Below are 14460 nucleotides of genomic sequence, written 5' to 3'. Positions count from 1 at the left end.
TCATATATGAAATTTTTTATCAGTTAAAATATGATTGTTTTTTTATCATGTTAATCTTCATTCTATGCAATTGTCAGAGTACATTAGTATTTTCTGTAGCATATGTATCTTAATGAGATGAAGTGAAAAACTGTATCATTATATATCACGTGATCACTATTATTTACCAATATCATTGTTTATATTTTATTACTTGAATCAATTCATGTACACCATGAATTTTATTTACTATATATATATATATATATATATATATATATATATATATATATATATATATTCACATAGTGTCTGTATCACACTCCTATAAGTCAAATGCAAGTCAAGTTTGAGTAATATTCAGTGGTTGGTTTTGGTAGCTGACCCGAGCTAAATGTAAGTGTTTCCATAATAAAAATGGAATGCTAGTCCATATATATAAAAGACTAAAACTAAAGAGGTCAACCAGATTGTTTGCAGGAATGTGATCAGACTAGAGACGCTAAAGATGACGTATACAATAAAAGTAGGCTAAGATAACTGCCGTCACCTGTAGTCATTCAATGTTTATAAATATTAGTCCAAGTCCCTCCGCTTGAGACAAACACCCGTGACCTATAGCTCAAGCGGCCTACGTGATCTGTAGCGTGTCTCAATTGAATTGTGTGTTCGTATGTAACTATGTCATCTGATAGTATGTTCATATGTTCGAGCTACTATCTGCTTCCTTCATAACTTGTAACAGAGATGTAGAACAGGGCAGAAACAGAGTTAGCTATCGTCATTAGAAGACCTGTATCTCTTTACTAAGCTTTATCATGTAGAGAGAACAGAAGTAGCCATCATCATTGGCAGAAGCGATCAAGCTATCGTTATTAGAAGACTTGTACAATCATATCTGATCCTCAGCATGTAAAACTTCAGAAGAATATATATATATTTTTATACTTCGTGTTTTTCTACAAGAACCTCCTCACCATGAGTTTAACACATCGTCGTCATAAACAAGAAGATAATCCCGACTTCGTAAGTGATCTCACAAACCCAAGACACTCCATTGAAGATGGAAGTGCAATACCAACCGACTTAGCGTAAGATTATCGCAAGTCTTACATTACCTCATAGGGCGCCTTATCATACAAGGCAACAGCCCTAAAACAAATATATATATATATATATATATATATATATATATATATATATATATATATATATATATATATATATATATCTATATATATATATCTAATATATAGATATATAAGATATCTATATATATATATTGATATATATATATATATATATATATATAGATATAATAGATATATATATATATATATATATATACATATATATCGTATATATATTATATATATATATATATAGTATATATATATATATATATAATAGATAGGCATTTTTTGGTAAGCAAAATACATAGTCTAGTAATATTCAGTCATTTTTCTTCACTTTAAAACAAATTCGAAGTCTCTAGAACAATATTTAGATTTAAAGAGTGAATTTTTGAAAAAAAAACTTTTTCCTTCCATCGCGCGCCGATTCTCGGCACAAATCTCCAAAATGCGTACGTCGCATTCTCCTAATATTTGTTCCTTTTTCATATTAGGCGTTTTATATATGAAAGTGTGTGCAATTTCATGAAGAATACAACAAAAAATATATGAAGGTTGTAGCTTTTCTCATTTCGAAATATTTGCATATAAATCACAATAAATAGGAAAAAAACTACGTTTTGGTCAACTTTGACTCTACCAAAAATGGTCGAAAAAACGTAATTGTAAGCTAAAATCATACATTCTAGTAATATTCAGTCATTTATCTTCATTTTAAACCAAATGTGAAGTCTCTAGAACAATATTTAGATTTATTGTGAATTTTTGAAAAAAACTTTTTCCTCCCTCCGTGCGCCGATTCGCGCGCCGCAAATCTCCAAAATGCGTACATCGCATTCTCCTAATATTTGCTCCTTTCATATTAGGTGTTTCATAGAGTTTTATATATGAAATGTTTGCAATTTTATGAAAAATACAACTAAAAATATTTGAAGGTTGTAACTTCTCATTTTCGAAATAATTGCATATAAATCACAATAAATAGGAAAAAAACTATGTTTGGTCAACTTTGACTCAACCGAAATGGTCGAAAAACGCAATGTAAGCTAAAACTCTTACAGTCTAGTAATATTCAGTCATTTATCTTCACTTTAAAACAAATTCAAAGCCATAGAGAAACAATATTTAGATTTATGGTGAATTTTTGAAAAAACTTTTTCCTTGCCGCTGCGCACCGATTCGCTGCCGCAAATCTTCGAAATGCGTACGTCGCATTCTCCTTAATATTTGCTCCTTTTCATATTAGGCGTTTTATAGAGTTTTATATATGAAAATGTGTGCAATTTCATGAAGAATACAACAAAAAATATTTGATGGTTATAGCTTTTCTCATATTTGAAATACAGTGGTATCTCGAGATACGAAATTAATCCGTTCTGAGACAGACTTCGTATTCAAGAGTTTTTCGTATCTTGGAACACATTTTACATGTAAAATGGCTAATCCGTTCCAAGCCCTCCAAAAAACCACCCCAGTAAATTATATTTCCAGGCCTAAAAACACATGTTCTAGGGTTACGACGGAAGAAATATGACTCCAAACAAAGGCAAAATACTGCCACTACTTGAGTAATATTCAACTGCATGTAATGTTCAACCCCATTTTTACTGCATATATTAGGACTTTAGCATATGTCCCTTAGCAATAAGCCTAGCCTATGTTAGCGGTTGCTACTGTAGCCTAGTCTACGATTCTGACATCTAAACCTAAGAGCTAAAAGCTTAGAATATGCCAATAAAATGTATAAATAATCAGTATGTACTCATTTCAAATAATTATTAATTAATCATTAACTATAATAAACAAACAAACAAAAAACAAACCTTCCAATCGATTGTTTACATTCTCAGCTCTTACCCGTCTTACGAGTATCGAACGAGCGCCAAGCAATCATTTTTCCTAGCACACAGTAAGCCATAAATTGTCATTAGTATTCTATCTCTCTTCACTAATGAAACACACGCAATACGTATACATAACGTAATAATAATAAAACAGAAGAAGAATTCTAAAAAATGCGTATTTGTTGGCAGTCTGATTTATTTTATATTTTATGATATCTAATTCACATTTTTATACATTCAACTTACCTGTCAGATATATACTTAGCTTTAGACTCCGTCGTCCAAAGCTAAGTATATCTGCAGGTAAGTATTATGTATAAAAACTTTATTGTATCATAACAATATCATTTTTTTTATTTTTTTTATTAAATGTATTGCATGTACTCATTTCAAATAATTATTAAGTAACCATTAACTATAAAAAACAAACAAAAAAAAAAGCTTCCAAACGTCTGTTACATCCAGCACTTACGAGTATCGAACGATCGCCAAGCAATCACTTTTACACAGTAACCATAAATTTTCATTCTCTCTCTTCAACTACTGAAACTACCAAACAGTATAATAACCATTAATTTTTATTCTTTATTCTATCTTTATCTAATGTTCTTTTTTTTATTAAATGTATTGCATGAATACTAAGTTTTTTCAATTTACAGCAACCTTTTACCAATAGAATACTTGAAGCACAAGGGGTAGATGCTGACCAATAGGAGAGCAGGAGGACCTTTATGGGGTGACTAGCATCAGGAACCAATGGGAGAGCGGGAGGATGGTGGCGAGTTTTTACTCAGTTGGCGGCGCGGGAGGGAGTTTTAAAATTGTTCTCGGTGTCTGGGCAAATCTCGGGACTTTTATAGCAACAACCTTTCGTATCTTGAAAACTTTTCGTATGTAGAGCAGTAAAATTTTTCGTATTGGCTTTTCGTAACTTGGATTTTTCGTAAGTTGAGCCTTTCGTATCTCGAGGTACTACTGTATTTGCATATAAATAAAATATATATAAAAATTTCGACATATTCGGTCAACTTTAACTCGTCCGAAATGGCGAAAACTGCAATTCTAGCTAAAAATCTTACAGTATCGTAATATTCAACCATTTGTCTTCAGTTTGAAACAAATTGGAAGTCTAGAACAATATTTAGATTTTTGGTGAATTAAAAAAAAAAATACATTTTTTTACGTCCGCACGTTACGAATTGATGCATCATTTGTGATAATATTTTTTCTGTGTTGCTTTGATAGTTTTACAATGTGTTATATACAAAATGATCGCAATTTAGTGTACAATACAAAAAAAAAAAAAACTCGTTAGCTTAACCGTTTCCGCACAGCGCAAACTTGAATACAATTATATATGAAATTTTGTTTTTGCGCTATCATATATCGCATTATTTATATATGATAATGATATTTTTTTTCATTTCTGATGGTTGCATACTAAAACCTCAGGCAATGACAAAAAAAGGAGCCAAAAATGAACTCTTAATCTTCGAAAACTAAGTGCGGTGTGATTTAAAAAAAAATAATTTTTTCCGCTTCCGCTCCCACTCCCAGACCGCCCCGGCATACAGGAGACAATTTTTATTATACTGCTTCGGAGTAAGAGGATTAATAAGCAAATAGCGAAACTCTCTGACCTAGCCTAACGATCATAAATCCTAAGAAGCGCTGGCAAAATAAAGCAATTACAGCTTTTCATTAATAATAAATCATTGCTACAGTAAAAAATGTTTTAACTGAAATTTAAAACTATGCACTTAGCTGAATCAATAAGCGAAGAACGGACTTCTCTGGTTTCTTGAATGACCAGAAAAACCAATGGGGTCTTGGTCGGATTTTGGCCGTATATAAAAAATATGACGTTGCCTTTGTGTATAACCACTTTTTGCATTTTTGACATAGTAGGTAAACTGGGTATTAGCATTTACTGAGGATAATGGAAAGTGCCCTCTTATCCTGAGTCCATTTATACTCTTATCCTGTGTTATAATGTTTATCATTACGACAGTACCCAGGCCATAAGACCAGTTAAGAGAATTCTTTGACATTAATATGGTTACCATGAAGCTCTGGATAGACCATGGAAAGGAGGGTACTCCTTGAGGATGAAACAGCGACTACACTATCAAAAAGCCCGTGTGATAGTATCATGTTTATGTTTAAGTATAGTTTATGATTTATCATGTTTTGATAATTTCCATACCATTTCAGTCTTTAAATCTCAGCTATTGGACTCCAAATCACTGCTGCTTCTTCATTCCCAGTGTGATCTTGCTCTGGTTTGTAATTGTTTACATTACTTTCCAGTGTCCATGCTGTTGCTACTCTTATTTTCTTACTTCCCTCTTTACTTGCTTCTTACTTTAGCACTTGTCATTGCATCTATAAAAACATTGCAAATTTTGTCTTTTCTTCCTTTGGACATAAGTATATGTACAGGTAGTCCCTGGTTATGTACGTATTTATTTTGGTGAATACTATACTGAGCAGATGCGTTACATTCTCTTTTTGTAGATCTTTTAAATAAGAGATTAGTTCATCACAAAAATTTGTTTGAATGCCTCGTTAATATTATATTTTGCCTTTTCCATATATGATCAACTTGATCATTGTTGGTGTAATTGCACATAATAAATTGTGAGTTGTGTTTACAGAAATGTGGCAGCTTCCATTTGCCAAGAATTGTCGGCGTAAGTGGTTGAGAGCTGAATTTCAAGGGCCAGACTCTGATGAAGAGGATAGTGATATTGTGGACCATGGTTAGTTAATTTGGCAGTTTGTAAAAAGTTTTGTTTATGCTAGTATCTGTGACTTACTTGTGTGTTGTGTTGTTTTACTGATGTGTGTACTATTTTAATTGAAAGCTGGTTGAAACACTTCCAGTAGAGTCGTAATGTTGAGTCCTCGTGATGCATTTTTCATCATATTATGCCTGTACTGTATACTTAATATGGAACGTGTAAAACAGTATGTTCTATACACTTTCTTGTTTGTCCTTGTTAGTCTTGAGAACAGTGAAGAATATACTCGTATTACAATTTCTCATTCAATTTTTATATTATCATCTCGGCTTATTCATTAGCCAGGGTCACTGTTATCACTGTTGATAGTGAATCCTTTCCAATGGCTCATTCATGTTTTGGCAGATGCTTTTTGGAAAGATATCTTCCTGACTTTACCCTCCTTATTTATCCCAGCTTAGAAAGAAAATACTTAATCATTGCTATGAATAGCATTGCAGAATTACAAACAAACTTAGGAACAAGCCCACCCCCGAAGTAGACCCCCCAACTTGCACTCCCACACAAAACACAATTCTCAAGGCCCCACAGATCATACTTCCCAAAGTCATCCATAATCATGTTTTATGAATTCAATAAATAAGGCCCCCCATTGCCTGACACTATGGAACACATAAGCAGTGTAATTTAGTACCTAATATACTGCTGACAAATATTGCGACTCCCTAAAATCTCCCTCCAAGAATGAAGCATCTGTTCTGTGCCACATGAAATGAGCAATGTACAGACCCTAAATATTGTATTCATAAGATATGTAAAAGATTTATACATCGATTTTCCTTCAAAGAAATTAGAGCTTTCTTATTAAAACAGTTTATTTCAGAACTTTATTTTGGAATTTTTTTTTATACTTCACTATTTTTTCATTCACAAACTTTCACTGAAATAAAAATGCTGAGAGAAAACGTGCTACACATGGGCATAACATGCAACATGTGAATTACTGAATATACAGTGGACCCCCCTTATTCTTGGGGAATGTGTACCAGAAACATACAACCCTGCCAATGCAAATCACTAGAATCTGCGTATACTTACCCTTGAACCCCTATAAAAAAACACCTTAAAACTGCCTTTTTTTTTATAGTTCAGACAGAAGAAAACCCACTAAAAATGCTTGTACCTGGTTTCTTTCAATGGTTTTATCACAAAAAGTGCATTTAACCCTTCATGGACGGACTGCTCCTCGGGAGTAGTAATAACAGGTTTGAGGTAGTGGATGGATTGATCCTGTAGATAAACAATATTACGCGCCATTGATTTCAAAAGAATCTGGTAGGAAAGAGGTGCCAGACTCTTCTATAGCCCATAAATTCACTAATGGCAACTTTTACATTGGCTAATATCACGAGTCTGTTGTCAGGACTTTTGGTTCTTTGCTTCTGACTTGACCGAGAGAAGACTGAGAATGTACTGCGTTTCTGTCTCACGTCTTTTTGTAAATTTGCTCATGATATACCAAGGGGTTGCTTTGGTTTTAGTTCTTGTCTTTTATAATAGTATATCAGCTGTAAATGTAATTTTGCAAAGAAATATTAGAAAAAAAGCATGTACCTAAAAAAAAAAAGTTACTGAATCTTCGTTAATATTATGTAAATATTTTTCACCAAATATGCAAAGAATTTGTTACTTATTTTATTTATTATCTCTTTTTGATAATTTTACAAAATAAAATAAAATATTAGAATAAATATAAGTTTAGTTAAATTTATGATTGTCTTGTAAAAGGCTCCATAAGTGGTTGTAAATGGTCATTTTCAACTCGTGGAAGGTAGGGAAAATTTTTGAAAAAATTTTTCTTTCATGTGTATTTGCATATCCTCCTCTTTCCGCCGATGTGTTTTTTTTGTAAATTTGCCGACTTCAAAGTTTTGCCAGCATTGGCCACTGCATATCGATTTATTACCCTAGCTCTAAGGGTTAATTGTGAAATTGATATAAAATACAGTAAATTATTAGATATTTCTCAATAGAAAAATGCCGCAAATAACACTAACTTTCTGCGAATAATGGCAGATATTGGTCTATAGAGAAAATCCACATATATGTAGTCCGTGATGTCGAGACCGTGAATTACAGGGGTCCACTGTAGTATTAGTACTCGTGTAATGTTTACTGCATATTTTAGGATTTTAGCAAAATACCCAAGTCATGTTCTGGTTTTTGATTCTGGCGCGACTAATGTTTCTATATATTTGGAATCAATAACATGATGTAGGCCTAGGCTATCTTAGCAGTTGCTTCCATAGCCTAGTCTCAGATTCTGACATCTACAAATTGAGTTAAACTAAGAAGCTAAAAGCATAAATATTGCCTATGAAATTTATAAAAAAAAAAAAATCAGTATATACTCATTTCAATCATAAAATTAACTATATAAACAAAATTAAAAAAATCTGACCTTTGTTTACAATCTTTTTTTGTCATAACCTACTGAAAGCTTACCAGCAACCACTGTAACCAGGAGAAACAGTATAGTCCCATCATAGATTTCTATTTTTTAATCTCTTCTCAACCATTATAATTTGTAGCTAGCAGTATAATAAACCATTCACTATATTCTTCAGCCTCTCACTACCCATGCCACCAATTCTTTTTTTAACTCTGTTGCCCTGGTACTGTTTCTTATATCAAAAGTTTAAAAAAGAAAGGTGTACTGTAAAGACAACACTTTCTCTTGTATATATTGTATTCAACCATCCTTAGCCATGTTGTTCCTTGTACTATTGTGTAAAGCATTTCTCTGGCCTTGCCAGCCGAAAAAAAAAAGATAATTATCATATACTATGCACCGCAAACTGTGTCTGTATTTTCTATGTATATGTACCTGTGAGAAAACACAAAATCTACTGGCTCAGCCGTATTTCTGCTCTCAGTGCGAGTTTGTACTTTTTACTTATTCATCGCTCTTGTCTATGTCAACCCATTTCGTCTGTAAATAAATCAACAGTAAACCCCCCAGCTACCTGTCTCTCTCCCTTGTCCTCATAACTGGTGACCCTTGAGTGGGTTCGTGCTCAGAGTCATTAACGACCCACAGCACTAGTCTTGACTCTGACAAACCAACCCCATTTAACGGACTAAAAAACGGCTCCTCTGCTCGTTTTTGGCATTTATCGACTTGTCGATATACCCACCAAATTAGCGACCAAAACCCTGGCGTCCTTGCGTGTTTTGGTGTGTGAGACATTCACGAGGGAGGGTGCTGGGGGTGCGGTCAGACCACCACAGAAATCAGGCGTTGGGCCAAGGGCAGACATCTATATCGTCATCGAGCCTCCTTTGCCTCAACAGGGTATGCCAGATACCTTCTCACTCGCCGCACCTGTGGGCCTCCTCTGCTCCTTCCCCGACACCGTTGCCACACCTGCGAGTTCCCTGGTAACCTCCTAAGGTCGCTGCCGCACCTGTAGCCTGACTCAGCCCACCTGACCCGCTGCCTTTGGACTTGCTCGCCCCAACCGACGCGCCACCTGTGGACTTGCTTTCGCCTATCTGACGCCGCCGCCTATAGTCCTCCTCGGCCCACTAACACTGCTGCCACACCTGTAGGGCCTCCTCGACCTGTCGACGCCGGCTGCCACGAACCCCCTGTGGTCTTGCTCTGCTTGCTGGATGCCGCTGCGGTGCTGGGGGACTTTCTCAGCCCAACCTACAATTGCTACTGAACTGGGGGTGTCCCCTCAGCCTGTCCCACACCGCCCACCACACACAGTCAGCTCCCTCTTGCAGGTCTGGGTCGCCCACAGTCGCATAGAACTCCCCAGGCAACTGCCAGGAAGGCCATCCGTCAGCCAGCAACGCCGAAGATTAACATTCAGTGACACCCTACAACAAGCGTCACTAGAAGCCATCCATTCCCATTATCCAGCGCACCTTGTCACATGACATAGTATATTTGACCTGAATCAGGAAGATGCTAATTGTGATAGCTTTAGGGGTGTACAGAGCCCATAGTGAAGTGTTGTGGCCGAGAACCCTAAGATCCTCAAAAAGGGTACGGAAAACTGACTGTAGAAATCGGCCTCAGTAAAACAAAGTGAAAAATTAAAACATTATTGCAACCTTCTGCTCATAAGTGTTTTTTGGAATCCCTCCAATTTAATGAATTTTTGCACCCTGACTGATGAAATACTCAGAAGAGAACTTTTAGAAGAAATTAGAATATCTTTAAGTGTGATTAAAGTTGGAAGAATGAAGATTAATGGAACCCTCAGTTCTACTTCCAAATTTAATTAGTACATTTAATTTGAACTAATGTAATCAGAGCAGCAGGGTTACGTTTTAAGCAATACTTTATATCCCAAGACTTAGATGTTTTTCTTGTCAAGGAAATGGACATTTAGTAGGGTCTTGTAGGCAGAGCTACATTCATGCCAGACACATGTTTTAAGTGTAGTGAGACAGTATGGTATATTTGGTAAAGAAGCAAGATGTGTACATTGTGGAGGCAATCATTCATCTGTACATTTTGGAGACAATCATCCATCTTCTTGACAGAATTGTGATGTGTACCTCATGGAAAAGGACATGCAGACATTAAGGGTAACTGAACATATCACATTTAGAGTAGCAAAAGAGAAAGTATTAGGTCAGTATGTTAGACCAGGAATATTCTTTTCCAGTACTACTGCTAACTGAAAAAAAAATTAAAATGTTATCAGAGTGCATCTCTTGGGGAGATCAGTGACTGACCTGTACTCCGCCCTCTGTGCCAGTGTGTCGGTGCTCCTGGCTCTTTGGAGGCGTGCAGTAGTGTCGGTGCTCCTGCCTCTTTGGAGGCTGTGCCAGTAGTGTCCCCGGTGCTCCTGCCTCTTTGGAGGCCTGTGCCAGTAGTGTCGGTGCTCCTGCCTCTTTGGAGGCTTGTGCCAGTAGTGTCGGTGCTCCTGCTCCTGGGAGGCTGTGCATAGTGTCCGGTCTTCCTGGCCTCTTTTTTCTGTGCCAGTAGTTTGTGGTGCTCCTGCCTCTTTGGAGGCTGTGCCAGTAGTTTCCTGTACTCCTGCCTCTTTGGAGGCTGTGCCAGTAGTTTGCGGTGCTCCTGCCTCTTTGGAGGCTGTGCCAGTAGTGTTTTTCGGTCTCCTGCCTCTTTGGAGGCGTGCCAGAGTGCCGGTGCTCCTGCCTCTTTGGAGGCTGTGCCAGTAGTTTGAAGTGCTCCTGCCTCTTTGGAGGCTGTGCCAGTAGTTTGCGGTGCTCCTGCCTCTGGAGGCTGAACCAAAAAGTATGCTTGAAAATAATGTCAAAGCTAGAATCAAACTTAGTTATTACAGGCTGTAATATTTTTGAAGGCTTTTAAGTATTATTATTATGGTTTATAAAATAGTTATATAGAGTTTTTTTGTAAAAAAAAAAAAAGAACAACCAGGATGAACTGTATATGTAGTTTTGTATTTTGTCCTTCATTACATAACTTAGTTTTTCTTTCTATCAAGATACTGTATGAGAAATTCATAATTTTACTATTATTTATCAAACAGACTATTAGATATTGTATATGTGTTATTAGCAATGTCTGTGGTACTGATCATGAATAAACATAGTCATCTGAGCGTGGCCTGAATTCAAATAATTCATGTTCTTCCAAGCATACAATTATTAAAGGAATAAACAGAATTGGTACAAATACGATAATGTACGCACACACTTGTATATAAAGGTTTAGGTAAATATTTTCAGCATTAGTTTTCTCCTTATTTTTGGTGTAGATAGAGCAGAACAGGCAGGCCTACCATATCTTGTATGCTGCTTTATAGCTTAGTCTAAATCAGTACAGGATGATTGTGCATATATTTTATTATGGGGTTACAGATATAATTGTAAGGGTTAAAGTATTTGTATTTAATGTCCATTATTCCTGACATTATTCTTTGAATTTGTTTTTTTTCCCTTATTTTACCCTTAAACACAAACCTTTAGCAGGGTTGAATGTAATGGTACAAATCAGTTTCTGTAGAAGTGGTAGATGATGTCTTGAGAATAGGGCAGACTGATCAAATGCGTACTAGTTAATTAGTGGCCACCCCTCATGACCTAGTTCCCATCTGTAGATAATGCAAGGCAACATTAAACAGTAAAATATTTTATGCGTGTGGACAATTTTTGACAGACAGCTGACAACTAGTGTTAGACAATCCCTTTTAAGAAATGGTGTCAGTCTTCATTTCCAAATGTTCAGTTACAAATTTTTTTAAAGCTTTAATATATCATTAATTTTAGTCTGTTTTAAATGAAAACCCTTTGAAGCCAGTCTTGCAATAGTCAAGATTGCTATGTCAGTGCTCACGTTAGATGTCTTACTACTAATGATAACCAACCAGTCTTTTGTTAAATGTAATGGAAACTCATAAGAAATCATTGATATTTTCACAGAACGTATTGAGTGGCCTTCTCCAGATAGCAGTGGTGCAGAAGCTCTAGGAGGGTTACCAGGTGGTATTAGTGATGGTAGCATTCCTTCCTCTGGCAGTAATTCAGATTGTGATATTAACTTTGCAATTTCATGTAGGTTTGCTTTACTCATTTGTGCAACAGCATTGTAATTGTTTCATTAAGTCCATTACTTGCGGCAGAAAGTTGCAGGTATCCAAAAAGATTTCATAAATACTCTTATTTTCTGATTTAAACATTTGTACTGTATCTTTTGTCAGGTACAATTTTCAAACCCTAACTACACTACTACGGGCAGTCCCTGGTAATTGGCAGATTCGGTTAATGCGATTCTGGTTTTTATGGTGCCATAAGGTGCCAATAATAGGGTTATAGCGCCATAAACATACCTAAAGGAGGCACCATTAATGGTTATTGGCGCCATAAATCACTTAAGTTTTTGGTAATGGCACTTTTGCTTATCAGCAACCCTGCCAAGAACAGAACCCCTGCTGATAAACAGGGTGCTGCCTGTATGTACACACACACACACACACACACACCACACACACACACACACACACACACACACACATTTTTATTTATGTTGATAAAAAGGCAGTCCCTAGTTATCGGCAGACTTGGTTATCAGTGATCAGTTTTACATAGATTGTCTCGTGCTGAAAAATCGGTTGATTTTTTACGGCATTATGTGCCAATTCCAGTTATCAGAACTGCTAATAAATTATGGCACCAATACATACCTAACAGAGGTTCCATTAACCAGTTATCTGCAACATAATTGCCATAGATCGCTGTTTTTCGGTTATCAGTGATTTTCGCTTATCAAAGCCTTTGGAACAGAACCCGCCATATATATACCTATATATATATATATATGATAGTATACTATATATATATATATATATATATATATATATATATATTATTATATTATATATATATATATATATATACTATATATAATTATATGATATATATAGTATATATATATATATATATATATAATATATAGATATAATCATATATATTATATATATATATATATATATATATATATATATATATATATATATATATATATATATATATATATATATATATATATAATACACACACTACCACTACTATAAACATTCAGATACAAACAAACAGAATTGGTAGCATTAAAATTGCATTCAGAGTGCTCTCCTGTATCACCCACAAGTTCAAATTTTGTTCTTACACAATTGTTCCATAAAATACAGTACTACTGTATGCACTATGAATTGTGTTTTAGGATGAAAAAATATGCATTACTCTATGGACTTTATAGTATACTGTACTTAAATAGGTGCAAAGAATATCATAAACTAATTTACAAAACAATTCAACTTACAAACGGCCGTTCAAAATGTAAACTCGTATTTAGGGTGGTGTCTGGATGTGTGTGTATATATATATAGGCAGTCCCCGGGTATTGGAGAGAGTTCCATTTCCTATAGTGTGACAAATAACCAAAAATTGCCTATAACCAAAAATCGGTGCTAGCACCAATCCCCGGTTATCAGTGCCGATAACAGAGGATTGGCGCTGAAAAGCAAGGATTGGCATTGATAAGCGGGGGATTGGTGCTAAAAATTCAGTTTTCATTGTCACTAGATAAGTGCATAAAACCAGATTGCCAATAATCAAGGACTGCCTGTGTCCATATACAGTAAACAAACCCCCCATATTTGCCGACTCATGTATTCACAGATTCTCTTTGGAACATATACCCCTATTATTTGCTGGAAATTTACGTATTCATGGTATTTTTCTATGAGAAATATCCACAAATTCCCCCCCCTTTTTTTTACCCCCCTTTTTTATAGAAATTTCATAAAATGCACTTTTTGTGATAAAAATATTTTTAAAAATCAAGTATAAATATATTTAGTTGGTTTTAAGCTTTTTTATAGGGGTTTCAACTATTCATGGATTCTAGCTATTCAGCGAGGGGCCTGGTATGCTGAACCCCTTTGAATACAAAAAAAAAATAGGGGGAACAGTGTGCGGGTAATGTGTGTATATCTATGATATATATATATATATATACACACACTTTATGGTTAGATATATATATAGATATTATAATGAAATAATATACATAGATATAGATATATATAATATATATATATATATATTATTAGGATATATATATATATATATATATATATATGAAATAACTTGATCACGAAGTATATAAAAAGTTCGTGATGCTATGTATAAACAAAGGTTTTTTGCCATGAAGGAAAAATGAAAAAGCGTGATAGCAAGTATTTTCGGTCCTGTTTC

The 14460-nt window shown here is 35.0% G+C and overlaps 1 protein-coding gene across 1 annotated transcript in view; it reads left to right on the top strand.

The window, feature by feature from the left end:
• Window positions 1-14460, top strand: part of LOC135213886 (uncharacterized) — a 59551-nt gene that overhangs the window by 38542 nt on the left and 6549 nt on the right. Inside the window, exons 3-4 of the mRNA XM_064247984.1 lie at window positions 5614-5718; window positions 12127-12258. Of these exons, the coding sequence (XP_064104054.1) occupies window positions 5614-5718; window positions 12127-12258 (237 nt within the window). The remainder of the gene's footprint in view (window positions 1-5613; window positions 5719-12126; window positions 12259-14460) is intronic.

The sequence above is a fragment of the Macrobrachium nipponense genome, chromosome 43 (genome assembly GCF_015104395.2).
Source record: "Macrobrachium nipponense isolate FS-2020 chromosome 43, ASM1510439v2, whole genome shotgun sequence".
NCBI classification, from domain to species: domain Eukaryota; kingdom Metazoa; phylum Arthropoda; class Malacostraca; order Decapoda; family Palaemonidae; genus Macrobrachium; species Macrobrachium nipponense.
Note: the sequence above shows the minus strand (reverse complement) of the source record. Positions and strands in the feature narration are given on the sequence as shown.